General features: G+C 41.4%; 1 protein-coding gene and 1 non-coding gene across 3 annotated transcripts in view; one reads left to right on the forward strand and one right to left on the reverse strand.

The window, feature by feature from the left end:
• The window catches only part of PPP1R21 (protein phosphatase 1 regulatory subunit 21), a 98,285-nt gene that overhangs the window by 50,030 nt on the left and 20,315 nt on the right, over positions 1–27,940 (forward strand). For both annotated transcript variants that reach the window (XM_062209414.1, XM_062209415.1), the window contains exons 13-16: positions 4,723–4,815; positions 13,883–14,010; positions 17,785–17,937; positions 27,777–27,869. In XM_062209414.1, coding sequence (XP_062065398.1) covers positions 4,723–4,815; positions 13,883–14,010; positions 17,785–17,937; positions 27,777–27,869 — 467 coding nt within the window. The remainder of the gene's footprint in view (positions 1–4,722; positions 4,816–13,882; positions 14,011–17,784; positions 17,938–27,776; positions 27,870–27,940) is intronic.
• LOC133773093 (small nucleolar RNA SNORA19) lies at positions 16,054–16,184 on the reverse strand. Its single transcript, XR_009867879.1, has one exon. It is a non-coding gene; the product is annotated as a small nucleolar RNA SNORA19 (small nucleolar RNA).

The following is a 27,940-nucleotide window of genomic DNA, read 5'->3' on the forward strand; positions in this document are numbered from 1 at the left end:
ATTGAGGGCATGGGCATTCTTTGTGGCCAAGGGGTCAAATGGGGTGTATGTTAAATAAGCCTCCTGGAGCCTCTCCAGGAAAATCCCGGGAGACTCCTCTGGTCCCTGGACAACCTCCATGAACATAGACAGATTAATAGGTTTCCATGCTCCTCCTCTAATCCCAGCTAGGAGATGACGGTGATAGGTGGTCAACGCCTGAAACCCCACCTGCGAGTTGGGGTCCCAGACTGGCGTAACAATAGGAAAGACCACTTCCAATAGGTCGCGGTTTTCTTCCACCGTCTTTCATGCTTCTGATTGGATGCGTTCCCTCTCCTCTGAAGTAAAAGAGTTAAGCTATTGGTAATCGTCCCATGTTGGGAGGTGGGTATGGAGGATGGACTCAATCAAAGAGGTCAAGGCTTGTGGCTCATCAGAGAAGGGGGGATTTTGAGTTTTCCAGTTGTAAAGATCAGCAGTAGAGAAGGGTGCATAAACCAAGAACAGGCAGCAGGGCTGCTCCAAACTGGGGATTTGGGCATCCTGGTGCAGATGCAGGAGGAGGGCAGGGCCTTGGGCATGAGGCCGAAGGCAGCGATGGAGAGGCGGTGAGCCCTCCATCATTCCTAAGAGAAACTGTCAGCTGGAGAAACCTCTTCAAAGGGTGGGGAAAGGGTTGAGGGAGCAGCAGGAGGTGGGGAAGGAGAATGCTGGGGCGATGGGGAGGACGGAGGTGGTGAAAGTAGAGGAGAAGAATAAGGGGGAGGCGAGAAGGGGTCTTCAGGATCTGGGTTAAGAACTGGTATACCTTGTTTTGGAACTTTGGCCATTTTTTGGACAAGGGCCTTTATCCATGTCACTGAGAGTGTCTGAGGGCAGGTTTTCTTTTTTTTTTTTTTTTTGGACAGGCAGAGTTGGACAGTGAGAGAGAGAGAGACAGAGAGAGAAAGGTCTTCCTTTTCCATTGGTTCACCCCCCAAATGACTGCTATGGCCGGCGCGCTGCGCCAATCTGAAACCAGGAGCCAGGTGCTTCCTCCTGGTCTCCCATGTAGGTGCAGGGCCCAAACACTTGGACCATCCTCCACTGCCCTCCCAGGCCACAGCAGAGAGCTGGACTGGAAGAGGAGCAACTGAGACAGAACCAGCGCCCCAACTGGGACTAGAACCTGAGGTGCCGGTGCCGCAGGTGGAGGATTAGCCAAGTGAGCCATGGCGCCGGCCCTGAGGGCAGGTTAACATGCCACTTTGGAGCTAGTTTGGAGGATTGAGAACAAGATTTAACCACTGATCAATATATGGAACTTGATCAAGGTGACCATGAGGTCTAGGGACAGTTACCTTCTTCCAAACTTTATTGACAAGCAAGGGATCATAAGATCCAGTAGGCGGCCAGTCCACTACCAAAGTTGGCCATTCCACTTCGCAGAAACTTTGGAGAATCTAGGGTGAGCACTTTCTACCATAATCTCCAGAGAAATCTTTTTTAAAGTTCTTTAACATGCACTGTAGTGGGGTGCAAGGTCGTGAATCAGTTCCTCCCATCTCTCCACGTAAAAGACAACCAAACGGGGCCGGTGCTGTGGTGCAGTGGGTTAATGCCCTGGCCTGAAGTGCCAGCATCCCATATGGGCGCCTGTTCCAGACCCGGCTGCTCCGCTTCCGATCCAGCTCTCTGCTATGGCCTGGGAAAGTAGTATAAGATAGCCCAGGTCCTTGGGCCCCTGCACCCACGTGGGAGACCCGGAAGAAGCTCCTGGCTCCTGGCTCCTGGCTTCAGATTGGCACAGCTGTGGCCATTGCGGTCAGTTGGGGAGTGAAGTATTGGATGGAAGACCTGTTTCTCTCTCTCTCTCTCTGCCTCTCCTCGCTCTCTGAAACTCTGACTTTCAAATAAATAAATAAATATTTTTAAAAAAAGACAACCAAACACAACTGACAGAAACGACAAACACAATACACAAATGACAAAAACAATAAACACAAAACACAGAAAACAAAAACAGCAAACACAGTAACAGTAAACTTTTTTAACCAGACCAGAGTCTGCCATCCTAATGTTTTAAGTAGGAGTCAGAGACAAAAATAACAGTAATGACAACTGGCACAATGACAGAAAACAACCTAGATCCAGGAAAGGCCTTCCTTTAACCAGACCAGAGTCTCCTGTCCTAACACCATCACACTCAAACGAAACAGACTGTATTGGCATCTCGTCAGATCTCCAATATCCAGAGGGCACCACCAGAAAACAGGAGTCGACTTACTAGAGGACTTAAGGCCAGTTGGTCAGTGAAGAGGCAACCTGAGCCTCCCTGGTTGGTGGATCAGGCCACAGGGCCCTGGAACATCATCAGGGGGCATCTCCCCTGTGGCCAGAGCACCAACCTGGAAGGATCAGAGTGAGATCTTCCCGGGGTGGTCTCTGGATCTCGCTGAGGCCTCCAATATGTTGTGCCTGAGCAAGTGCTGACAGAGGAGTACCACACACTGATAAATTTTAGAGTCCTTTATTGCAGGCAGCCAAGAGTGGGCTCATGCCCCCAAAGAACTCTCGATCCTGAAGCCCAAAGCAACAGGGTTTATAAAGGCAAAACCCGCAAAATCGGGAAGAAAATACATGTTCGCTAAGATCAAGCGGGAGTACATAGTTACTGGGGTCAAGCTGACCTAAAACCTATGTGAAATTAATGTCAATTATAATCTTGACAATACCAGTTATAATCTTAACAATTTCAATTATAATCTTGACATTAATCCAGATATTGGTTTAAATCATATGTAGGACATAGACAAATTACCTTTTATCATTAACCCAGGTGCAGCCTATCTACTTTCAAGCTTGAGTGATCATGCTAGGGAGTTTCTATGCTTTGCCAAGTGTGATGTAGTGGACTGCTGTTGTCTGAGAGTTTTAAATTATAGTTTCAGACCAGAGTCTCATGGTGGTGGTGGTGGTGGAGGTGCTTCCCAGAATGGAGTCTCAGATGCTCCAAAATGGAGTCCATACTGTGGAGATGTTACTTCAATACATTGCTCTCTGACTGAAACAATTAAATTTAGGCTCTTTTGTAGGCGTGTTTATAAACTTGGCACATATCCAGAAGATACAGATTTTTTAATTCAGTGTTAAGATTTGCTTTGACCTCCAGAAGGCTCTCCTTAACTGTTTCTTTATCTGGCTGTTTGGTAAACCAGCCAGCCTACAGATCAGTTTGTGTCTCTAATTGGTCTACCAATTTCCTCTTAATTGCTTTCAAGGCAAGTTCCATCCTAAGAGCACCCTTAGGCTTGAACTTCTTTACACTCTGTTGCAAATGAAGTCAGTTCCTTCTGGAAGAAACTCAGCTCTTGTTTAAGGGCTGCTTCTCCCCTTCGGCTGAATGTTTGAATCACAGTTCTGGTACTGGGAGTGGGAGCTGTACTTCTCTGATTGACATCTCCTTGTTAGGAACTCAGTGTTTGCTGGAAGGTGTAGGGAAACAGCCTGCGATCTGCTTGGCACGCCTCTTTCAGCACTGAACTCATGTTGATGAGCTGGGACAAGAATGATCAGGGATCCAGGATTCTCAGCAGTGCCATTCCCAAGGTAGAGCTTCTTTCTCAGGAGTGGGGACTGAGTAAAAGAAGGGAATACACCTTTCAACCTCTTGGCCAACTCGCCAGAACATGGCCTCAGCAACAAGTAGCAGGGTGGAAGATGAGAAATATTGCCCTCCTGCCTGGAGTTTAGCCAGAGGGAGTCCTGTGTTCTTGGCTATTCTTTGAGGGCTGGGGTTGCTGTCACCGTGAGCTGGTAGGTGAGGGAGAGGGTAAGGTTTGGTAGTGCAGATTCTCCTGTTGTTACTGAGTTGTCAGAGATTTTCTTGAGTAAATGTTTCTTCATTTGTTATATGTCCTTAGAACCATTTCCAGAGATCTTAAATTGTTTCTTCTTTTTTTTTTTGTAATATCCACCTGTCTTTCCAGGGAGCATGTCTATACAGCTTCTCATGCTGTCATACCAGAAGTAGAGCTCCATGATGTTTGAATAATAATGTTTTAGTGATGTAAGCAAATAACAGTGTGTAGGGAATTTTAAAAATGAGAATTGTGTTACATAGTAATAAGATAAAAATTTACAAAGATCTTAATTTCAGGAATAATTAGGAACGATCTCTTCCTGCTTAGCAAATAATTTTGGTTCTTCACCATTAAAAATGTTTGTGGACATGGGACATGCAACATGGTTAGATGTTCCTATGTTTGTCAAAATTGAATATGCATTTATCAGAAAAGACTTAAAAGGTCATTATTTCCAACCTATTAAGATTTATTTACTTGAAAGGCAGAGTTACAAAGAGAGAGGGAGGAAGTGGGTTGGAGCGATCTTCCATCTGCTGATTCACTCCTCGAATGGCCACAACAGCTGGCATTGGGCTAGGCTGAAGGCAGGAGCCTGGAACTCCATCCATGTCTCCCACATGTATAGCAGGGGCTCAGATATTTGGGCCATCTTCCCCTGCTTTCCAGGCACATTGGCAGGAAGCTAGATTGTAAGTGGTACAGCTGGGACTCCAACAGGGGCTCGTATGGGATGCTGGCATAGTAGACAGTGGCTAAAGCTGCTGGCCATGATGCTGGGTCCTTTCTCCAGCATCTTACAAGCAATGTTCATTCTCTTTCTTCCCCAAAATAGAAGGAGATAATGGGCATTCAATTTTTCAGAAAAATGCTTACATTTGTGATTTTGGTTTCCTAGGTACAGAACCAGATGGACTCCTTCGAACAAACTACAGTTCTGTCTTGACAAATGTTGGTGCTGCTCTGCATGGATTTCATGACGTTGTGAAAGGTGAGCCTTGAACAGAAGATAAATAAGCCTAAAACCTTCATTCCACTCTCTCAGATCTGCCTGAATGAGATTGAAACAAGTACTGCCAAGGGTAGCAGACCCCAGATAAAGAAAGGCTTAGTAACATTTGGCTTGCATGGAAGCACACAGCTCACTGCCTCCTGCTTTTCCCCTCTGCTTCATTTCTAAAGGTAAACAGTGCTGAAGAGAAATCCTTGTGCACAGTTCTTTAGGCAAGAATACATTACACCAACTGGAAGGAGGTGTGTGAATTTTACCAAAGCACACTTGTGTTCAGAGGCTTTCAGCAAAATCATTTATACTTATTAGAACCTAAAGCATGAAGGAATTGAGGAAACCAAAGCTGAAAGTCCCCAGAAGGAATACACTAACTTTGCATCCTGTGCCCCTTGACGTTTCAAGTGCCTATTTTAAGTCCTGTCTTGTTCAGCATGGACTTAGGAAATGAAAGTGTGTTTTTAAACCTTGATCAGTTTTCAGTTGTTCTTTAGTTCCTAAGAATATAGTCTCTGGCCGGCGCCACAGCTCACTAGGCTAATCCTCTGCCTGCAGTGCCGGCACACCGGGTTCTAGTCCTGGTCGGGGTGCCAGATTCTGTCCCGGTTGCCCCTCTTCCAGGCCAGCTCTCTGCTGTGGCCTGGGAGGGCAGTGGAGGATGGCCCAACTTCTTGGGCCCTGCACCCGCATGGGAGACCAGGAGAAGCACCTGGCTCCTGGCTTCGGATCAGCACGATGCGCCGGCCACAGTGTGCTGGCTGCGGCGGCCATTGGAGGGTGAACCAACGGCAAAGGAAGACCTTTCTCTCTGTCTCTTTCTCTCATTGTCCACTCTGCCTGTAAAAAAAAAAAAAAAAAGAATATAGTCTGAAAGCCAGAGGGGAATCTGTTAAAGCATTTCATGTGTATTTTAGTATGTGATTCTGAGTCCTGTTATAGCTCTTTGTGTCTTTTTTTTTTTTTTTAAACAAATGACGAAGCCAATAAGCTTTTTTTTTTTTTTAAGATTTATTTATTGAGACCAGCACTGTGACATAGTGGGTAAAGCCGCTGCCTGCAGTGCTGGCATCCCATATGAGCATTGGTTCAAGTCCTGGCTGCTCCACTTCTGATCCAGCTCTCTGCTATGGCCTGGAAAAGCAGTAGAAGATGGTCCAAGTGCTTGCACCCCTACACTCACATGGGAGACCCAAAAGAAGCTCCTGGCTCCTGGCTTCGGATGGCGTAGCTCTGACTGTTGTGGCCAGTTGGGGAGTGAACTAGCGGGTGGAAGATCTCTCTCTCTCTGCCTCTGTTTCTCTGTAACTGCCTTTCAAGTAAATAAATCTTTTTTTTTTTTTTAAAGATTTATTTATTTGAAAGCCAGAGTTATACAGAGAGGAGAGGCAGAGAGAGGGGTGGGGGGGGTCTTCTAGCTACTTGTTCACTCCCTAGATGGCCGGAGCTGTGCCATCCAAAGCCAGGAGCGAGGAGCTTCTTCCAGGTCTCCCAAATGGGTGCAGGGGCCCAACATCTTCCACTGTTTTCCCAGGCCATAGCAGAGAGCTGGATCGGAAGTGGAGCAGCCAGGACTTGAACTGGCGCCCATATGGGATGTTGGCACTGCAGGCGGCGGCTTTATCTGCTATGCCACAGTGCTGGCCCCAGCTCTGTGTGTCTTTTGGTTTTTTTCTCCCTTTCTTTTTCTTTTAGAGACTATTGGGGTGGGAAAGAGAGGGAAGGAATAGTTATCAAGGACTGTCGGAAGTATCCCAGGTGCCTAGATGATTCATTGTAGTTAATTAACAGTTAATGACCAATGGCTAGTTTTGCAGAAAATAGTTTTTAAATACTTAAAACTATTAATGTGTGTAACATGTATAAGAAAGGTAGATTAGGGGCCCACCTGTAGACTGGAACATACCTGTGGCACTGGGGTTTAGTCTTAGTCCCAGCAGTGTTACCAAGCACTTTACCATTCTGCCTGGAGGATGGGCATTTCTGTGACTTATCTTCAATTGTAAAGGACGTTAAAAGTCACTATCTTTTTGGCTCTGTAAACAGATGAAGCCAATAATGTATTAACACTGCCAACTGAGAGAAAGTATGGTTAACTGAGGTTACTAAAAACCAAAAGCAATTCAAATCAATTGGCAATCTACAAAAAGAGTTAAAGATTTTAAAAGCTATTATTACAATTGCTATATTGGTCTATTATGTTATATGTGTGTACATATTGTATGTCCACATGGGAAAATTTTATTAAGAATTTTATTTTAATTGGCTTATAGATAAGATTGTCCATAAATTTAAGCTGCTAAAATTAATCAAAGATACATTTTAATTCGTGTGACCTGAATCTCTGTATCATATGTTTTATACTTGTTGGTAGAAAGAAACTAAAAACATTTTATATGGTTGTGCTTAAGTTTACTGGTTAAACAAACTACACCATGTTAGATATTTAAGAGGTGTTTCCAAATACATGATTCTTAAAATTTATAGAAGGCATTGGACCTTCTGGTAAATGTTTTCTTAAGTTGTTATCTAATGGTTGAAACGGTTTGCTAAGTATTCATGTGATATTGCTATTGTCAGCAAGCGATCTAGGATTTGCTCCCTCATTTCTCTATTCTAAGCCCAACTTGTTCTTTCATTTCTCTATTCTCTTAAAGGTAGGAAACTAATTCTATTATAAAGGAATCTGTAGGACGCACAATTTAATCTTTAGACCTTATAAAAGAGATGGCTAACATTTTTCTGTAATAGCATAGCCAAAATAAGAACTTAAATAATAATCTCATAGCTAGATTCACTTCGCCATCAGCGAAATAAGCAGTAAGTAGAAAAAACCTCCCTTTCAGACCAAAGGGAAAGAAAGTTTTAAAGTGAGACTATATTTTTCCTCATGGGCATTGTCTACCTTAGAAAAACTACTACAGAACATGCCTGTGACTATAGACTTGTAGTTCAGGCCACCGAAGATTAGAGATGGGACTTGGGCACTCCCTTGACTTGCATCCTCTGGTCTGCTTTAACACAAACCAGGAGGAAAAGAAAGCTAGGCATCAGAAGCAATGGGTGGCAGGCCTATTAATGGCTGATCTGTACAGTGATCTGCCCTCAAGGAGACCCAACAGGCCAGTCTACTGCAGTGGCTTTCAATGTGCTAAGTCTGGGCTTCAGCAGAAGTCAGCTTGTGAAGAGCCCTGGCAGCTCTGCCAAGAGTTGGATCACTGGAAATGGACCTGCCCTGGAGTCGAAGGATGCCCAGGTCAGAGCCACAGATCTTATTGGCTCTAAGCTGAAAAGCCCTTCACTCAGCCCAACTTCCAAAGTGACCACTGCAGCTGAGGGGATGGCCAAGTAGGGTCAGCAACATTGCAGGCAGAACTGTAAATTTCTTGTTAGAGATGCCCCCTGCCTTGACCTGGCCAGCTCTCCTCCCAGGCCAGCCAAGTCATGAAAGTCAACAGAGTGTCTTCCCCCAGGAGGTTCACACCTCCCTTAGGATGTACCCCATGTGAAGAGATAGATAGGTCTGGGCCTCTGAATTTACAAGGCCTAAAGCCCACCAGATTATTATCAAGCCCCTTCTATCAGGTTCTATTTGCCTCTCAATCAGAAAACTTAATTGTAGCTTAGACAGCACCTTTCTTAGCTCCTCTAATAATGACCCAGTCCTTTGTTCTAGGCCCTGTCTAGCGCACTTGGGCCTCATTCTTTCGTAATCATAACCTCTACTCTACCACCAATGGCTCTACTCCCAATCTGTGTGTACTGATGGTCCTCTTCCCCACTTAATGCTGTATAATTGTTCAGACCTGGTTAATGCCACTCTTAGGATCATTGGTTACTATCCTCACCCTGTCTTTTATGACCTTGTCTAAATATGATCAGAGTCGGCAAACTTGGAAGGCTTTCATAGCCTTGGCAACTCATGACGACAGCCTAGGGTGGTTACTGGCGCCATAAACTAGAGTGTCAATTTGTTGGGTCAACAACAAGAGCCACTGTGCACTTGCTCCTCATGTGGGATCTCTGTCCTTAATGTGTTGTTCATTGTGACTTAATGCTATAACTAGTACTCAAATAGTATGTTTCACTTTGTGTTTCTATGTGGGTGCAAACTGTTGAAATCTTCACTTAATATATACTAAATTGGTCTTCTGTATATAAAGAGAATTGAAAATGAATCTTGATATGAATGGAAGGGGAGAGTGAGCGGGAGAGGGGAGGTGGGAGGGAAATTATGGGAGGGGGAAGCCATTGTAATCCATAAGCTGTACATTGGAAATTTATATTCATTAAATAAAAGTTAAAAAAAATAATTAAAAAAAAAAAAGAAAGAAAGAAAGTCACTATCCTTCTAGAACTAGCCCTGGCTTCAGGAATCATAGCTTGGATGAGCAGTCTGGTGGTGATTGACAGTAATCAACTCCAGTGCTGCAGAAGTTAGTTCTGGTCTGTAGAAAAGCTAATTGATATTTTTTCCTGTGCAGTTTTTGGTTTTAGGAACTAAGATTTAGCTGTGACTATATATTCCAGAACTTGATTTAATTTAGAACTGGATCATTGAAGCCACAAGTAACTCTGTGACAACGAGTTTTAACAATTTTTCTATGCTGATATTATTTTATTCATGCTAGTGGTTTCTACAGAATTTCTAAATAAGAGGTGCCAGGCCAGTGGAGTGTAGCAATCCATTGACAAAGAGTTTTAAAGCTTCGTGAACATAAAAACAAAACAAAACAAAACAAAACTTGATTTTATGTACATTGCTGTTTTTATCGATAATATATGACGTTTTCTAAAGCTGCTTGTGTTTTGCATTATGTAAGACTTGAGAAGACTTCAGGTAGTCCAAATCAAAGCATGTTTCTGTTGCTGGTTTAGCATGAGCTGAGATTGTGGGAGGGTCAGAAACCTCCCTTTATTATCCCTTTTGTTGTTTCTGTCCTTGGAAATGGACATAATGTAAGGAAGAATATTGGGAAATGTGAAGGATGGTTGGTAAGCAGAGCATGCGGCCTTCTTGCTAGTGTATAGTTCAAATCTGTCTTCTTACCTAGCTCAGGACATTGTTGTGTATCTCTGATGAAAATGCAGAGTGAGCAGTAACAGGGATTATTTTTAAGAGAATTCTTATTTCAAACTTCTGCCCCTCCTGCTTTGTCCTGAATCATTCAATGATCTAATTTAGAGGGGAAGAAGGCAGAAAAAAAGGAAGAAGGGAGACGGTGAAGAAAGATGGCAGCCAGAAGGAAAATAGGTAGATTGGACTTAGTGTAAAAATAAAGATAGGGATTTATAAAACCGTGTATCCTACATGGAAGTAAAATGGGAGTGCATTAGTCTTTTAACAAGTGATATTCTGAATGAGAATTGTTTAGTCTTTAATCTCAGAGTTGCCTGATGCATAGAGTCTCACTGGAAACATAAAAGGCAAAAAGTAGTCTGGATCATTGTGGTGGAATGAGAAGGCCATGTCAAGATGGCTGCTGGCAAGTGAGCGTGACTTACTCAGGAATGGCTTTTTAACCCACCTGGCAATGGAGCCTGCCTGGCAACAGGCTGTGATTGGATGGCTTTGGAAACCACATGGCAAACGGAGCCTGCCTGGCAACAGGTTGTGATTGGATGCCTTCGGAGCCTGCCTGGCAACAGGCTGTGATTGGTTAGGGCATAGACCGCCCCTTGACTGGATTGGCTGCCTTGACTATATAAGCTGTTGTACCAACTGAAATAAATGAGTCTGCGGGCTGCTTGCCTCTGGCCCGCTTTCACCCAACTCCCAGGGTCTGTGTGGTGACTCCGTGCCTCTTGCCCCCACCACGTTCCTCCTCTCAGAAGAAATCAACATCAACATCTGGCGCCTAATGTGGGGCTCAAACCCATGACCCTGAGATTAAGAGTCTCATTCTCTACTGACTGAGCTAAACGAAAAGGGGGAAATGTGGTGGAATGAGAAGGTGAAAAGTTCATGCCAAGATGGCTGCTGAGATAAAAAGGTCATGCCAAGATGGCCACTGACAACAGAAACTGCCTGGCAACAGGCCGTGATTGGATGGCTTTGGAAACCACATGACAACAGAACCTGACTGACAGCAGGCCGTGATTGGATGGTTTCAGAAACTGTCTGGCAACAAGAGCCTGACTGGCAACAGGCTGTGATTGGATGGCTTTGGAAACTGCCTGGCAACAGGCTGTGGTTGGTTAGGGCATTGACCGCCCCTTGACCGGATTGGCTGCTTTGGCTATATAAGCAGTTGTAGCAACTGAAATAAACGAGTCTGCGGGCTGCTCGTCTCAGGCCTGCTTTCACCCAACTCCCGGGGTCTGTGTGGTGACTCCACGCCTCTTGCCCCCACCATGTTCCTCCTCTCAGAACGAATCCTCTCAGAAAGAATTCAACTTCAACAGATCAAATGACTTCTTTGTACATTTTATTTTTTTTAAGATTTATTTACTTATTTGAAAGTCAGAATTACACAAAAAGAAGATATTTTGACCAAATGAGTAAACAGTTGGGTTGGGACAATTATTATAACCAAGCTACAATAACATAGTATTGTACCTCTTTCATAAGTACTTCAGTTACCTGCCAATCAACCAAGACTGCCTGCCGATCAAGTTATATTATTATGACATTTACAGTTCCAGTAAAATATTGAATAAAATAGTGTGTAGAAAGAAAATGTCTGCTTTAGGAATTAACAAAGTCAATATACAAAAAGCAGTAGGCATTCCAAATGAATTTTTATATGCTTGCATAGCTCATGAATATTTAGAAGATAATTATTTATTTAAAAATATATTGAATATCATAATGATGTATAAATTAGTTGGTATGTTTACTCTGACAGCTGTACCATAGTAATATAAAGTGTTAACAATGGAGAAAACTGCCTGAAGTGTATATAGAAACTCTAACTTTTCTATAAATCTCAAACTATCTTATAAGTGTATACACATATATAAATATGAATAAATACATACATGAATAAATAACTTTCTAGTTGAAACATTTTAGTGAAAACAGTCTCATTCGAAGAACATAGTCATTTTGTGTTAAGATATGAATGGGGCTGGCGTTGTGATGTAATAGGTGAGGCCACTGCTTGTGATAGCATCCTACATAGGATTTGGTTAATGTCCCAGATACTCCATTGCCGATCCAGCTCCCTGCTAATGCACCTGGGAAAAGCAGTGGAGAATGGCTGAAGTGCTTGCACCTATGTGGGAGACACAGATGAAACTTCTGGCTTCTGGCTTTGGCTCGGCTCAACCTCAGCTGTTGCAGTCATCTTGGGAGTGAACCAGTGGATGGAATTTCTCTTTCTCTGTCTCCTCCTTTATCTCTGTAAATAAATCTGTAAAAAAAAAAAAAAGATTATATCAGATTAAAGCTTAAATTCTAGGGTGGGCATTGTGGTGCAGCAGATTAAGCTGCCCTTTTGGAGGAAGTTGCCACTTGGGTTGCTTGCATCCCATATCGCAGTGCCAGTTTGAGTCCCAACTATACCCTTTTGAATCCAATTTCCTGATAATGCAGCCTGGGAGGCAGCAGACAGTGGCTCAGATGCTTGGGCCTCTGCTGCGTATGTGGAGACCCACATGGAGTTCCAGGCTTCGGCTTTGGTTTGGCCCAGCCTTGTCTGTTGTGAGCAAACCAGCAAATGGAAAATCTCTTTCTGTATTGCTCTGCCTTTCAAGCAGGTGAAAATTAAAACAAAAACAAACTCAAATACCATTTCTTTCCAAAGTTCTATTTCTATTTTTTACTGTTGTCTGAAATCAACTAAATTTCTTATCTCAATAAATGAAATTCTCTGCATAAACACGATAAAAGGTAGTTTTCATGTTTTGTGAAGCTTTATTGGTAATGATAATTAGCGCTGTTTAACTGAAATATTCCAAGAAGTTCAGTGGAGGTTGTATAGTGTATAATTACCATTGTAAATCAATATTGCCCTAATAATTCTCCATTTCTCCTCATTTCCAGGACAAAATTATTGTATTTCTCAGAGACCTAGAAAGTTCCAGAGCTTAACTGTTTGGCCAGTCTCATGTAGTGTAATTTCTCTTAGCCTTTTTTATGCTTAAGCCTCTTCTCTATGCTTTTTTAACCATAAGCTTTTGTTGTAGTATTTTTTTTTTTTTTTTTTTTTTTTTTTTTGACAGGCAGAGTGGACAGTGAGAGAGAGAGACAGAGAGAAAGGTCTTCCTTTTGCCGTTGGTTCACCCTCCAATGGCCGCCGCGGTAGCGTGCTGCGGCCGGCGCACCGCGCTGTTCCGATGGCAGGAGCCAGGTGCTTCTCCTGGTCTCCCATGGGGTGCAGGGCCCAAGGACTTGGGCCATCCTCCACTGCACTCCCTAGCCACAGCAGAGAGCTGGCCTGGAAGAGGGGCAACCGGGACAGGATCGGTGCCCCGACCGGGACTAGAACCCGGTGTGCCGGCGCCGCAAGGCGGAGGATTAGCCTAGTGAGCTGCGGCGCCGGCCTTGTTGTAGTATTCTTAGATTAGAAGTAATAGCACACGAAGCCAGATGCTAGAGTATCCAGTCCTTATTTAACTGTGCTGATTCTTTGTCATTGCTAGTTAGGGTGTGTACTAGTACGCTGGCTAAGGTCCAGTAATGATTGTGGGATGTCATGCCTATATTGGCTGTTCTATTCCAGCTTTATGGATTGCTTATGTAAGTACAAGATAATTTCCCATTAGTGCCTGCTAGACTATCAAAACAGTGGTTTTAGATGATAAATACTGGGTAGGGTCATTTATCCAATGTAGAATAAGGCCTAATTCTCAAATCTGGAAGAATCAAACCCAGACTGGTCACTATAGTAGAGACACCCAAGATGGTGTTGAGAGACACTTCTTTCTAGTCTTTCCACATAGATTTGTGACTTAATTGATATTAAGCATGATTGTGATACTTGTGACCATTCTTTGTCAAATTTACTTTATAAATTTATAAGAATAAATGTGAGAAGTGAATGGGCTGATTTTCTATATGTGTCAGGTATATGGATAGCAATAAATTTTTATTTGATTGCTTTTACAGATATTTCCAAACATTATAGTCAAAAGGCTACAATAGAGCACGAACTTCCAACAGCAACGCAGAAGCTGATCACAACTAATGATTGTATCCTGTCATCACTAGTGGCATTAACAAATGGAGCAGGAAAGGTAATTGTTTTCTGGTTTATATTGGTATCAAATATGCTCCCTTTTAAAAAATGACAGGAAAATTGATCTGTGAAAGAATTTGGGATATAAAGATTTCTGTTACTTAATAAAAAATAATTATCTTCCTTTCCCCTCCTCCCTAATCAGTAGTTACAACAATATGGTAATGACTGCTTAGCATTTGTGATGACTAAGTAGATAACTAATTATGTTTTAATTCAAGATTCGATGGTTTGAAAATTCTAAATAGTATCAATAAGTATCAATATAGATCCTTGTGTAGATCAGGGATCTGCTGTCTTAAACTTTGGGAGCATATAGGAAGAGAAAAAACAAAAACAAAAACAAAGACCAGTACACCCTCCATTGATACTTTGGGTTTTTTTCCACTGCTAGTTTTGTTTTTTGGGTACCTTCTGTGATAATGTTGCCTCTCTGGCTTTGTATCTTAACAAGGACTTCAGTGTGACTTCAAGATACGTCATTTCATCAAACCCTTGTTATTAGGTAATAATTATTTGGATCATTAAGCACTTAATTATCATTATCAAGTGACCAAAGTACAGTTTCTTTAAAAATCTTTTGATCACAGATTTTTAAAAATATTTTTTCATGTTTTTAAAGATTTGTTTATTTGAGAGGCAGAGTTACAAAAGGAGAGGGAGAGACAGAAAGAGAGGTCTTCCATCCACTGATTCACTCCCTAAATTGCTGCAACAGCTGAAGCTGGGCCGATCTGAAGCCAGGAGCCAGGAGTTCTTCCAGTCTCCCACACAGGTGCAGGGGCCTAAGGACTTGAGCCATCTTCTACTGCCTTCCCAGGCCATAAGTAGAGAGCTGGATCGGAAGTGAAGCAGCTGGAACTCAGACCAACGCCCATATGGAATGCCGGCACCTCAGGCAGAGACTGACTTAGCCCACTATGCCACAAAGCCAGCCCCAGATATTCTGGTTGAGTATCTGTAGAGTGTTTGTTCATGTGGCTGTCATCAATACCTTTAATAATTAATAATTCTATTAAGAATTCTTCATATATGTATGAACCCAAAAAACTGTGTTCAGAACTGTCTTAACCCATTTATTTTAGCAGACTCAACATAATTTCTCAGGGAAATGCTAATCTCTTTTTATGCACCATTCTTTTTCTGATATGTTGGCTATTAAAGGAACAGATTTTCTTCAAATAATTTTAATCAGAAATGATCATATGTCTTGTTAGGCAGTCAATATCATCTTTCCCAAACTTGTACCAGTCTTTTTTGCTGTAGTTTGGGGCTGCAATTAGAACATGTTATCTTGGGCCGGTACCATGGCTCACTTGGTTAATCCTCTGCCTGTGGTGCTGGCATCCCATATGGGCTCCAGGTTCTAGTCCCGGTTGCTCCTCTTCCAGTCCAGCTCTCTGCTGTAGCCCAGGAGGGCAGTGGAGGATGGCCCAGGTGTTTGGACCCCTGCACCTGCATGGGAGTCCAGGAGAAGCACCTGGCTCCTGGCTTCGGATCAGCACAGCGTGCCGCCCGTAGCAGCCATTTCTGGGGTGAACCAATGGAAAGAAGACCTTTCTCTCTGTCTCTCTCTCTCTCACCGTCAAATTCTGCCTGTCCAAAAAAAAAAAAAAAAAAAAAAGAACATGATATCTTTAGGGATTCTGAGCTAGGGGACCTTCCACACCTCCTCCTCTTCTTATCTCCTTCATCCGTGGCATGCCACAAGCTTTCTGAGGATAATCCTAACTTTTATCAAATTAAGAAAAATCCTGTAAAGAAGAGAATGTTGGCATTTTACAGGAGTCTGCATTTGCTGCCTTTTATGGGAACTCTAAAATACTAAATGCCTGGATATTTCATAGTTTATTTTAGCTTTGCTTTGCCTTAATCCTTAAGATGTTGTCTCAAGGAAAGATATCTGGTCTTCACTTTGGAATTTTTATAAATGATTTTAAACTAACGTAAGTATTTAAACTGATGGTAGTTGATGACAGCATTAATATTTAACTAATATGATTTGATTAAACTACATTTTATGGCTTGTAATTTTGTGTATGTATGTGTGAAAGAGACTGGCAGCATTACTACTTAAAGTTATACTGCTAATTAACCTTCAACTCTTTGTATAACAAAGAAGAAATAACACCATTACACATACAAAAGAAAGCAGGCCAATAAAATGTGCAACCTTGTCATTTTTTTAAAGATTTATTTTATTTTATATGAAAGGTAGAGTGATAGAGACAGAAGGAGAGGCAGAGATCTTCCATCTGCTGGTTTACTCTCCAGGTGACTACAGCAGCAAAGGATGGGCCAGGCTGAAGGCAGGAGCCAGGAACTCCATTGGGGTCTCCCACATGATTGTCAGGGGCCCAAGTACTTGGTCCATCTTCTGCTGTTTCCCAGGAGTATTAGCAGGGAGCTGGATCGGAAACAGCAGCCAGGGCTCAAACTGGCACTGCAATATGGGATGCTGGTGTTGCAGTCTGCAGCTTAACCCACTGTACCACAAAAAGCCAGCCCCTATGGTTTGTAATTTTAACAAAACCCAGTAGGGTTTGACCTAAATGCAAACATTGGATGTATCTCATGTGGAATATACTGTATAGTGCAAGATTTTGTAATCCTCACTTTTTGCATGTAACATGGAATTTTTTTGACATAATAAAACATTAGAAAAATGCAACTTTCAGACCATTAGTGATTAATTACTCCACGTTATTGCAATTTTGTCAAGGTGGACTACTCTGTTTCACAAGTCACTTTTTCTTATTTATCAAAATAGAATGTTCTTAAGTGTAGCCAGTAATAATTTCTCTTGCTGAGACAAAGATACAGACAGACATTTTTAGTTTTTATTATCATTACATACCACTGTAGATTCAAAATCTTGCTCAGCAAAATTGTGGGCACGGATCTTTGTGGCTACTTAAGTGGATTTAACAAATGTTGGTTTTATAAATGACCAGAGTCTACTGAATTTTCAGTCTTTTTCTTATCATTTTTAATTCACAAATTTAAATTTACCTAAGTAAAATTAACTAGAGATTATATATTCAAGATGCTTATGTTGGGGTGACACTATGGCATAGCAGGTAAAACCGCTGCCTGCAGTGCTGGCGTCCCATGTGGGCGCCAGTTTGAGTCTTGGCTGCTCTACTTCTGATCCAGCTCTCAGCTATGGCCTGGGAAAGCAGTAGAAGATGGCCCAAGTCCTTGGGCCCCTGCACTCGTATGGGAGAAGCTCCTGGCTGCTGACTTCCGATTGGCCCAGCTCCAACCACTGGGGCCATGTGGGGAGTGAACCAGCAGATGGAAGACCTTGCTCTTTCTCTCCTGCCTCTTTGTAACTCTTTCAAATGGATAAATAAATCTTTCTTTTTAAAGATATTTATATCATGTTCTTCTGTCAGACTATGAAATACTCAAAGATAAACTATAAATGGAATGTATGGACCCAAACAGATATTTTGAGAACAATCCAGAAGTTAGAGAGGTAAACAGCTGATGAAAATCACCTATGGGACAAATCAGAATGAGTCTTGGTTTTCAGGAAGAATAGAAGTTATCCAGAATAGGCTCTATCAGAAGTTGGTTTTCAGTATTTACACTGGGATCCTTTTCTAATTATAAGTCATTGTCTAGGTAGGCTACTTGAATGAGAAAATGGTGGCTCTTGGGCAAATGTTAGCATTTCATTTTGTTCTCAGCTCCGAAGGCTATTAGCTATAGATCCTAGATGTATTATTGGAAAACAAAACCTGTCTTCTTGTCACACTTTGTTTAGATTGCATCTTTCTTCAGCAACAATGTGGACTTCTTCATTGCTTCGCTGAGCTACGGGCCTAAGGCAGCGAGTGGATTCATCAGCCCTCTCTCAGCCGAATGTATGCTGCAGTACAAGAAAAAGGCTGCTGCCTATGTGAAGGCTTTGAGAAAGGTTTGTGAGCTGCTGTTACAATTTAAATCAGAAGAAAAACCAGGCATCTTTCCAGAAAGTGGCATGTTTGTCCATGGTTCATATTGTTTAGATTTTATTCAATTTTGGGATGCAAGTGTTTGGTGAATATTAGCTGTGTCTTTTGGGAAAAGGGGATGACAAACACCCAAACCTTATTTGATAAGCAAATATCTAGTCACATAATACTGTAATACTGTTTACTATCTTTTTTTTTTAAATTAAACTTTTATTTAATGAATATAAATTTCCAAAGTACAGCTTATGGGTTACAATGGCTTCCCCCTCCCAAAACTTCCCTCCCACCCGCAACCCTCCCCTTTCCTGCTCCCTCTCCCCTTCCAATCACATCATGATTCATTTTCAATTCTCTTTATATACAGAAGATCAGTTTAGTATATATTAGGTAACAATTTCAACAGTTTGCCGCCATATAGCAACACATAGTGAAAAAAAAATACTGTTGGAGTACTAGTTATAGCATTAAATAAGAGTGTACAGCACATTAAAGACAGAGATCCTACATAATATTATTTTTAAAAAAATTAATTAATTTTCTATGCCATTTCCAATTTAACACCAGGGTTTTTTGTTTTTTTGTTTTTTTTTTTTTCATTTCCAATTATCTTTATATACAGAAGATCGATTCAGTATATAATTAGTAAAGATCACATCAGTTTGTATCCACGCAGAGACACAAAGTGTAAAAATACTGTTTCAGTACCAGTTATAGCATCACTGCACATTAGATAACACATTAAGGACAGATCCCACATGGGATGTAAGTACACAGTGACTCCTGTTGCTGACTTAACAATTTGACACTCCTGTTCATGGCGTCAGTAATCTCCCTAGGCTCTAGTCATGAGTTGCCAGGGCTATGGAAACCTTTAGAGTTCGCTGACTTTGATCTTATTCCGTTAGGGTCATAGTCAAAGTGGAAGTTCTCTCCTCCCTTCAGAGAAAGGTACTTCCTTCTTTGATGGCCCCATTCTTTCCACTGGGATCTCACTCACAGAGATCTTTCATTTAGGTCTTCTTTTTTTTTTCTTTTCCATGGTGTCTTGGCTTTCCATGCCTACAATACTCTCATGGGCTCTTCCACCAGATCCGAATGCCTTAAGGGCTGATTCTGAGGCCAGAGTGTTGTTTAGGACGCCTGCCATTCTATGAGTCTGCTGTGTATCCCATTTCCCATGTTGGATCTTTCTCTCTCTTTTTGATTCTATCAGTTAGTATTAGCAGACACTTGTCTTGTTTGTGTGATCCCTTTCATTCTTAGACCTATCAGAGCCATCGGTTATGAACTGAAATTGATCACTTTGACTAGTGAGATGGCATTGGTACATGCCACCTTGATGGGATTGTATTGGAATCCCCTGGTACATTTCTAACTCCATCATTTGCGGCAAGTCAGATTGTGCATGTCCCAAATTGTACATCTCCTCCCTCTCTTATTCCCACTCTTATATTTAACAGGGATCACTTTTCAGTTAAAATTTAAACACCTGCGGCCGGCGCCGTGGCTCAACAGGCTAATCCTCCGCCTTGCGGCGCCGGCACACCGGGTTCTAGTCCCGGTCGGGGCACCGATCCTGTCCCGGTTGCCCCTCTTCCAGGCCAGCTCTCTGCTGTGGCCAGGGAGTGCAGTGGAGGATGGCCCAAGTGTTTGGGCTCTGCACCCCATGGGAGACCAGGATAAGCACCTGGCTCCTGCCATCGGAACAGCGCGGTGTGCCGGCCGCAGCGCGCTAACGCGGCGGCCATTAGAGGGTGAACCAACGGCAAAGGAAGACCTTTCTCTCTGTCTCTCTCTCTCTCTCACTGTCCACTCTGCCTGTCAAAAATAAAAAAAAAAAAAAAATTTAAACACCTAAGAATAATTGTGTGTTAATTACAGAGTTCAACCACTAGTACTAGAACAACAACAACAACAAATACTAAAAAGGATAAAGTATTACATTGTACATCTAGAGCCAGGACAAGAGCTGATCAGGTCATAGTTTCTTATAGTGTCCATTTCACTTCCACAGGTTTCCCCTTTGGTGCTCAGTTGTCGCCGATCAGGGAAAACAAATGAAATTTGTCTCTTTGGGACTGGCTTAATTCACTCAGCATGATGTTTTCCAGATTCCTCCATCTTGTTGCAAATGACCGGATTTCATTGTTTCTTACTGCTGTATAGTATTCTATGGAGTACATGTCCCATAATTTCTTTATCCAGTCTACTGTTGATGGGCATTTGGGTTGGTTCCAGGTCTTAGCTATTGTGAATTGAGCTGCAATAAACATTAATGTGCAGATGGCTTTTTTATTAGCCAAATTAATTTCCTTTGGGTAAATTCCAAGGAGTGGGATGGCTGGGTTGTATGGTAGGGTTATGTTCAGGTTTCTGAGGAATCTCCAGACTGACTTCCATAGTGGCTTAACCAGTTTGCATTCCCACCAACAGTGGGTTAGTGCCCCTTTTTCCCCACATCCTCTCCAGCATCTGTTGTTGGTAGATTTCTGAATGTGAGCCATTCTCACCGGGGTGAGGTGAAACCTCATTGTGGTTTTGATTTGCATTTCTCTGATGGCTAGTGATCTTGAACATTTTTTCATGTGTCTGTTGGCCATTTGGATTTCCTCTTTTGAAAAATGTCTATTGAGGTCCTTGGCCCATCTCTTAAGTGGGTTGTTTGTTCTGTTGTTGTGGATTTTCTTGATTTCTTTGTAGATTCTTGTTATCAACCCTTTATCTGTAGTATAGTTTGCAAATATTTTTTCCCATTCTGTCGGTTGCCTCTTCACTTTCCTGACTGTTTCTTTTGAAGTACAGAAACTTCTCAATTTGATGCAATCCCAAATGTTAATTTTGGTTTTTACTGCCTGTGCTCCTGGGGTCTTTTCCAAGAAGTCTTTGCCTGTACCTATATCTTGCAGGTTTTCTCCAATGCTCTCTAATAATTTGATGGTTTCAGTTCGTAGATTTAAGTCTTTAATCCATGTTGAGTGAATTTTTGTGTAAGGTGAAAGGTATGGGTCTTGCTTCAAGCTTCTGCACGTGGAAATCCAATTTTCCCAGCACCATTTATTGAATAGGCTGTCCTTATTCCAGGGATTAGTTTTGAATCTTTGATCAAATATAAGTTGGCTGTAGATGTTTGGGTTGATTTCTGGTGTTTCTATTCTGTTCCATTGGTCTATCCTTCTGTTTCTGTACCAGTACCATGCTGTTTTGATAACAACTGCCCTGTAGTATGTCCTGAAATCTGGTATTGTGATGCCTCTGGCTTTGTTTTTGTTGTACAAGATTGCTTTGGCTATTTGAGGTCTTCTGTGTCTCCATATGAATTTCAGCATCATTTTTTCCAGATCTGAGAAGAAGGTCTTTGGTATCTTGATTGGTATTGCATTGAATGTATAAATTGCTTTTGGGAGAATAGACATTTTGATGATATTGATTCTTCCAATCCATGAGCATGGAAGATTTCTCCATTTTTTGGTAACCTCTTCTATTTCTTTCTTTAAGGTTTTGTAGTTTTCATCGTAGAGATCTTTAACATCCTTGGTTAAGTTTATTCCAAGGTATTTGATTGTTTTTGTAGCTATTGTGAATGGGATTGATCTTAGAAGTTCTTCCTCAGCCATGGCATTGCCTGTGTATACAAAGGCTGTTGATTTTTGTGCATTGATTTTATATCCTGCTACTTTGCCAAACTCTTTGATGAGTTCCAGTAGTCTCTTAGTAGAGTTCTTTGGGTCCCCTAAATAAAGAATCCTATCATCTGCAAAGAGGGATAGTTTGAGTTCTTCCTTCCCGATTTGTATCCCTTTAATTTCTTTTTCTTGCCTAATAGCTCTGGCTAGAACTTCCAGAACTATATTGAAGAGCAGTGGTGAGAGTGGGCATCCCTGTCTGGTACCAGATCTCAGCGGAAATGCTTCCAACTTTTCCCCATTCAATAGGATGTTGGCCATGGGTTTTTCATATATTGCTTTGATTGTATTGAGGAATGTTCCTTCCATACCCAGTTTGCTTAGAGTTTTCATCATGAAAGGGTGTTGTATTTTATCAAATGCTTTCTCTGCATCTATTGAGAGAATCATATGGTTTTTCTTCTGCAGTTTGTTAATGTGGTGTATCACATTGATTGTTTTGCGAACGTTGAACCATCCCTGCATACCAGGGATAAATCCCACTTGGTCTGGGTGGATGATCTTTCTGATGTGTTGTTGCATTCTATTGGTCAGAATTTTATTGAGGATTTTTGCATCTATGTTCATCAGGGATATTGGTCTGTAATTCTCTTTCAATGCTGCATCTTTTTCCGGCTTAGGAATTAAGGTGATGCTGGCTTCATAGAAAGAATTTGGGAGGATTCCCTCTTTTTCAATTGTTTTGAATAGTTTGAGAAGAATTGGAGTTAATTCGTCTCTAAATGTCTGGTAGAACTCAGCAGTGAATCCATCTGGCCCTGGTCTTTTCTTTGTTGGGAGGGCCTTTATTACTGTTTCAATTTCTGTGTCAGTTATGGGTCTGTTTAGGTTTTCTATGTCTTCCTGGCTCAATTTAGGTAGGGTGTATGTGTCCAAGAATCTGTCCATTTCTGATAGATTTCCCTGTTTGCTGGCATACAAGTCCTTGTAGTAATTTCTGATGATTCTTTTTATTTCTGTGGTGTCTGTTGTTACGTTTCCCTTTTCATCTCTGATCCTATTGATTTGGGTCTTTTCTCTTTTTTTAGTTAGTTGGGCCAATGGGGTGTCAATTTTGTTTATTTTTTCAAAAAACCAGCTCCTTGTTTGGCTGATTTTTTGTAATGTTTTTTTTGGATTCAATCCTGTTGATTTCTTCTTTGATTTTAATTATTTCTCTTCTCCTACTGGGTTTGGGTTTGGTTTGCTGCAGATTTTCTAGATCCTTGAGATGACTTGAAAGCTCATCTATTTGGTGCCTTTCCAATTTCTTGATGTAGGCACCTATTGATATAAACTTTCCTCTTAACACTGCTTTTGTTGTATCCCAGAGGTTTTGGTATGTTGTGCTTTTATCCTCATTTACTTCCAGAAAATTTTTGATTTCTCTTTTAATTTCTTCTATGACCCATTGTTCATTCAGGAGCATGTTGTTCAATCTCCATGTGTTTGCACGTGCTCTGGGGATTCCCGAGTTGCTAATTTCCAATTTCATTCCTTTGTGGTCTGAGAAGCTGCATGGTATGATTCTAATTCTTTTGAATTTCCTGAGACTTGCTTTATGGCCTAGTATGTGGTCAATCCTAGAGAGGGTTCCATGTACTGCTGAGAAGAATGTAAAGTCCTTAGATGTAGGATGAAATGTTCTGTAGATATCTGTTAGATCCATTTGGGCTATAGTGTCGTTTAAATCTACTGTCTCCTTGTTGATCTTCTGTCCTGTTGATCTGTCTATCTCTGAGAGTGGAGTATTGAAGTCCCCCAGTACTATTGTATTTGGGTCTAAGTCTCCCTTTAAGTCCCTTAACAGTCTTTTAAATAAGCTGGTGCCCTGTAATTAGGTGCATATACCTTGATAATCGTTATATCTTCCTGTTGAATGGATCCCTTAATCATTAAATAGTGCCCCTCTTTGCCTCTCCTAACAGTTTTTGTGGTAAAGTTTATGTTGTCCAATATTAAGATGGCTACGCCCACTCTTTTTTCATTTCTGTTGGCATGGTATATCTTTTTCAAGCCTTTCACTTTCAGCCTGTATGGATCATTGTTGGAAAGATGAGTTTCTTGTAAGCAGCAAAAAGATGGGTTTTGTTCTTTAACCCAATCAGCCAATCGGTGTCTTTTAACTGGACAGTTCAAGCCATTAACATTCAATGTGACTATTGAGAAGGAGTAACTTTGCCCTGTCATTTGCCAAAGATTTTTTCTAATATATGGTTTGAGACTCCTGTGATCTTTTGCTGTGAGGTTTCCTTCCTTTATCTTCTTTCATATTGGTTACCATGTTTCTGTGTTTCTGTGTGTAACACATCTTTAAGCATCTTTTGCAGGGCTGGACGAGTGGCAACAAATTCTTTCAGTTTCTGTTTGCTGTGAAAGGTCTTTATTTCACCTTCATTCACAAATGAGAGCTTTGCAGGATATAATATTCTGGGCTGGCAGTTTTTCTCTCTTAGTACCTGGGCTATATCTCGCCATTCTCTCCTAGCTTGTAGGGTTTCTGATGAGAAGTCAGCTGTGAGTCTAATTGGGGATCCTCTGAGAGTAATCTGGCGTTTCTCTCTTGCACATTTTAGGATCTTTTCTTTGTGTTTCACTGTGGTGAGTTTGATTACGACGTGTCGTGGTGAGGATCTCTTTTGATCATGTTTATTAGGGGTTCTATGAGCTTCCTGTACTAGGATGTCTCTGTCCTTCTCCAAACCTGGGAAATTTTCTGCTAGTATCTTACTAAAAAGGCCTTCTAATCCTCTCTCTCCATGCCTTCAGGAACTCCTAGAACCCGAATGTTGGTTTTTTTAATAGTATCCTGTAGATTCCTGACAGTATTTTTTAGATTTCTGATTTCTTCTTCTTTTCTTTGATTTGACTGTTTCCTTTCCTGTTCTCTGTCTTCTAATTCCGATATTCTCTCTTCTGCTTCACCCATTCTGTTTTTAAGGCTTTCTAATGCATTTGTGATTTGATTTATTGAGTTCTTCATTTCATTGTGGTTTTTTGTCACTATCACAGTTTCATGTTCTACTAGTTGTTTCATTTCATTTTGATTCCTCCTTAATATTTCATTTTCACGAGAGAGATTTTCTATCTTGTCCATTAAGGATTTCTGTAGTTCAAGAATTTGTTTTTGAGAACTTCTTAATGTTCTTATCAATTTTTTGAGATCTGCTTCTTGCATTTCCTCTATCTCTTCATCTTCATAATCTTGCATTGGCGTGTCTTGTTCATTTGGAGACATCATAGTGTCTTCCTTGCTCTTGTTACCTCGGCTTCTACGTTTGTTGTTTGGCATGTTGGAGATAATTTATGTTTTTGTTTTTTTTTGTTTTTGTTTTTTTTTTTGCTGTGGTGTTTTTTTCTCGTTATACTATGCCTCTAAGTGGGCTGTCTGCTTTGATGGATCCTTAGGGGCTGTGATGGGTGTGGCCAGAGAGCTCTGCTTGATTCTTCAGGTTTAAGGCTGTGCAAAAAGCGACTCACCCAGATTGTTCACTCCCTTGCTCCTTACTGGATTGCTCTCTCTCTCTCTCTCTTTTTTTTTTTTTTTTGACTCAGTTGGGAAGTAATTGGGAATGGCTGAGTGAAATTGAGGGTAGTTGAAATCTGGCCTCTGTGAGTATTCGTTTGATCTACCCCTGGGACCACACAAAGAGTTTATGCAGCCCTCAATGTGTTCTCAAGATTCACCAAATTCCAAAGTTACTGAGTTTGTGGCTGCGCTTTAGATATGTAAAATGGCTCCGGTTCTTTGTTTTGCTTGTTGAGTGACTAGAGAGGCCTCTGCTTTTCCCCCCCCAATGTCTCGGGTTTCTGCTGTCTTTGTCTTACCTCCCTCCCGTTCCCATGCTGGCGAGAGTTTGCGGCTGGGCTCGTCTCCCGTGGTTGAGTTTCCACGCGGTGGGCTCGCTGTAGGTCCTCTGTGTCACATCCACTAGGTCCGGAAGCGTTTCCTCTGCAGTTTTTTTCTTGAGTCTTTTCCTGAGGCTACAGTAATTCCACTTTTATGAAACTTTATTTTCCCAAACTACGGCGCACGTCCTCACTATCCACCATCTTGGCTCCGCCCCATTTTTTTTTTTTTTTTTTTTAAGATTAGTTAGTGTATTTGAAAGACAGAGTTAAGAGAAGAGGGGAATGGGAGAGATCTTCCATTTGCTGGTTCAGACCCTAAATGGTCACAACAGCCAGAGTTGGAACTGGCCAAGGATAGGAGTCTGGAACTCCATACATATCTCCTGCATTGTGGCAGGGGCCCAAGCACTTGGGCCATCTTCTGCTACATTCCCAGATACATTAGCAGGGACCTGGATTGGAGGTGGAGCATCTGGGATTCGAACAGGTGCTCAGATGGAATATTGGCATTCCAGGAAGCAGCTTAACCCACTGTGCCACAATGCTGGGCCCCTGTTTAGAACCTTTTTTCTCTTAATGCATTGTGGATATTTTTCATGTATATATCAGTAATATATATCTGAAATTTAAATTACTGTTGTCATTTTAATATTTGGTGAGTATTCTTCCAGGCTCTTCGAGCACTTCTATACATCTGAATAAACCTGTGAACAATATATAGATTTTTTTCCTTTCATTTCCATTTTAAAATTTAAATGCATGTTTTATTATGCCATTTGCTTTTTTCATATTAAAATGTTTTAGAGATCTGTGTACATTGTTACACATGGTACCCACTACATTCCTTTTAAATATGGCGTGGGATTCTATTTTATGGATGTTCTGTGATTCACTTAGTTTTCCCTTAATTGGCCAACTTTTGAATTGACTCCTGTTTTTTATTGTTGCAGTAATACTGCGGTAGATAGCTTGTCAATGTCTCCTTGGGCACATCTATAGAATTCTGAGAAGTAGAATGTTCTGAGCCATGTGGTTTGCACATTCTAAGTTTTAATTGTTACCACCCATGTATAAAGCTACCTGTCTGCCTATATATGTTCCGTTGTTTTAGGGAATTGTTGCTCCAAAGTCTGAAAGTTTCAGATTTTGGCACATTTTTCCAGACTATAATTCAAGAAGGTTAATGGTTTTTTCTTTATAAAAATGTAAGTTTAATATTTGTCATTCTGAGAGAGGAGAGATTTCTTACTGTTATTTTGATTTACAAGTCTTTGCTTAGTAATGAAATGGAACATCCTTTTATGATTACCTGTCCACATTTTGTTAATTCTCTGTTCAAGTCTTTTACCTGTTTTAAAATAAATGTCCCTAATGAGGGTTGAAAGAGCTCTCTATATGTTAAGGATTTTAATCCTGTGTTTATGTGGGAAGTATTTTTTCCCTCAGTTTTGCTGTAGTAATAGAGATTTTAAGTTTTACATCAAACAAGTCTTTAAGGTGGTCATTTTCCACCAGGGCAGTTTCCAAGGTTCATAGTAATGTTCCCCTATGTTTTCATTTGTTCTTTTTTCTTTAAACCTGACTTTTCTGTTTGTTTGTTTAAAAAATGTATTTTATTTATTTGAAAGGAAGAGTTATGGAGAGAGGAGGGGAGACAGAAAGAAAGAGAGAGAGATCTTCCATCTGCTGGTTCACTCCCCGAATGGCTACAACAGCTAGGGCTGGGCCAGGCCGAAGCTAGGAGCCAGGAGATTCATCCCGGTCTCCCACATGGGTGTAAGGGTCCAAGCACTGCGGCCATCCTCTGCTGCTTTCCCAGGCACTTTAGCAGGGAGCTGAATTGGAAGTAGAGCAGCTGGGACTTGAACTGGCGCCCATATGGGATGCCAGCAGTGCAGACAGTCTGTGGCTTACTCTGCTGCACCACAGCACTGGGCCCCCATAAATAAATCTTAAAAAATAAAGGAGGGAAGTATTTGTCACATAATACATTTTTGTGTATACTTTTGTGTGTTTCTGGATTTTCTATCTGTCTGTTTTGGTACAATCCCATATCTGGTTTTAGTTCATGTACCTTATAATTGACAGGGCAAGTTCTTCTCTTTCATTGTTTTTCTTTATAAAAATTATTATTTTTCTTTTCACTTGTATTAAGGGAAATCATCTGTGTTGGTCTACAGCTGAATTTATTATCACACCCTAATTAGCATTCATATTTGTATATGCTAGACCAGGAGGAGCAGTGAAACAATACTTTAACTTTAATTCTTATGTTGCTTCTTCCATAGCCCCTTGTGGAGTCTGTGCCTTATGAAGAAGCACTGTCAAACCGCCGGGTTCTTCTCAGCTCTACTGAAAGTCGAGAAGGCCTTGCACAGCAGGTATGGCACCTGGAGTAGCATAGAAATTGTTAAAGGGCAGAAATATGAAGTCCTTTGGAGAACATTTGGAA

Source organism: Lepus europaeus, chromosome 13 (assembly GCF_033115175.1).
Source record: "Lepus europaeus isolate LE1 chromosome 13, mLepTim1.pri, whole genome shotgun sequence".
Lineage (NCBI taxonomy): Eukaryota > Metazoa > Chordata > Mammalia > Lagomorpha > Leporidae > Lepus > Lepus europaeus.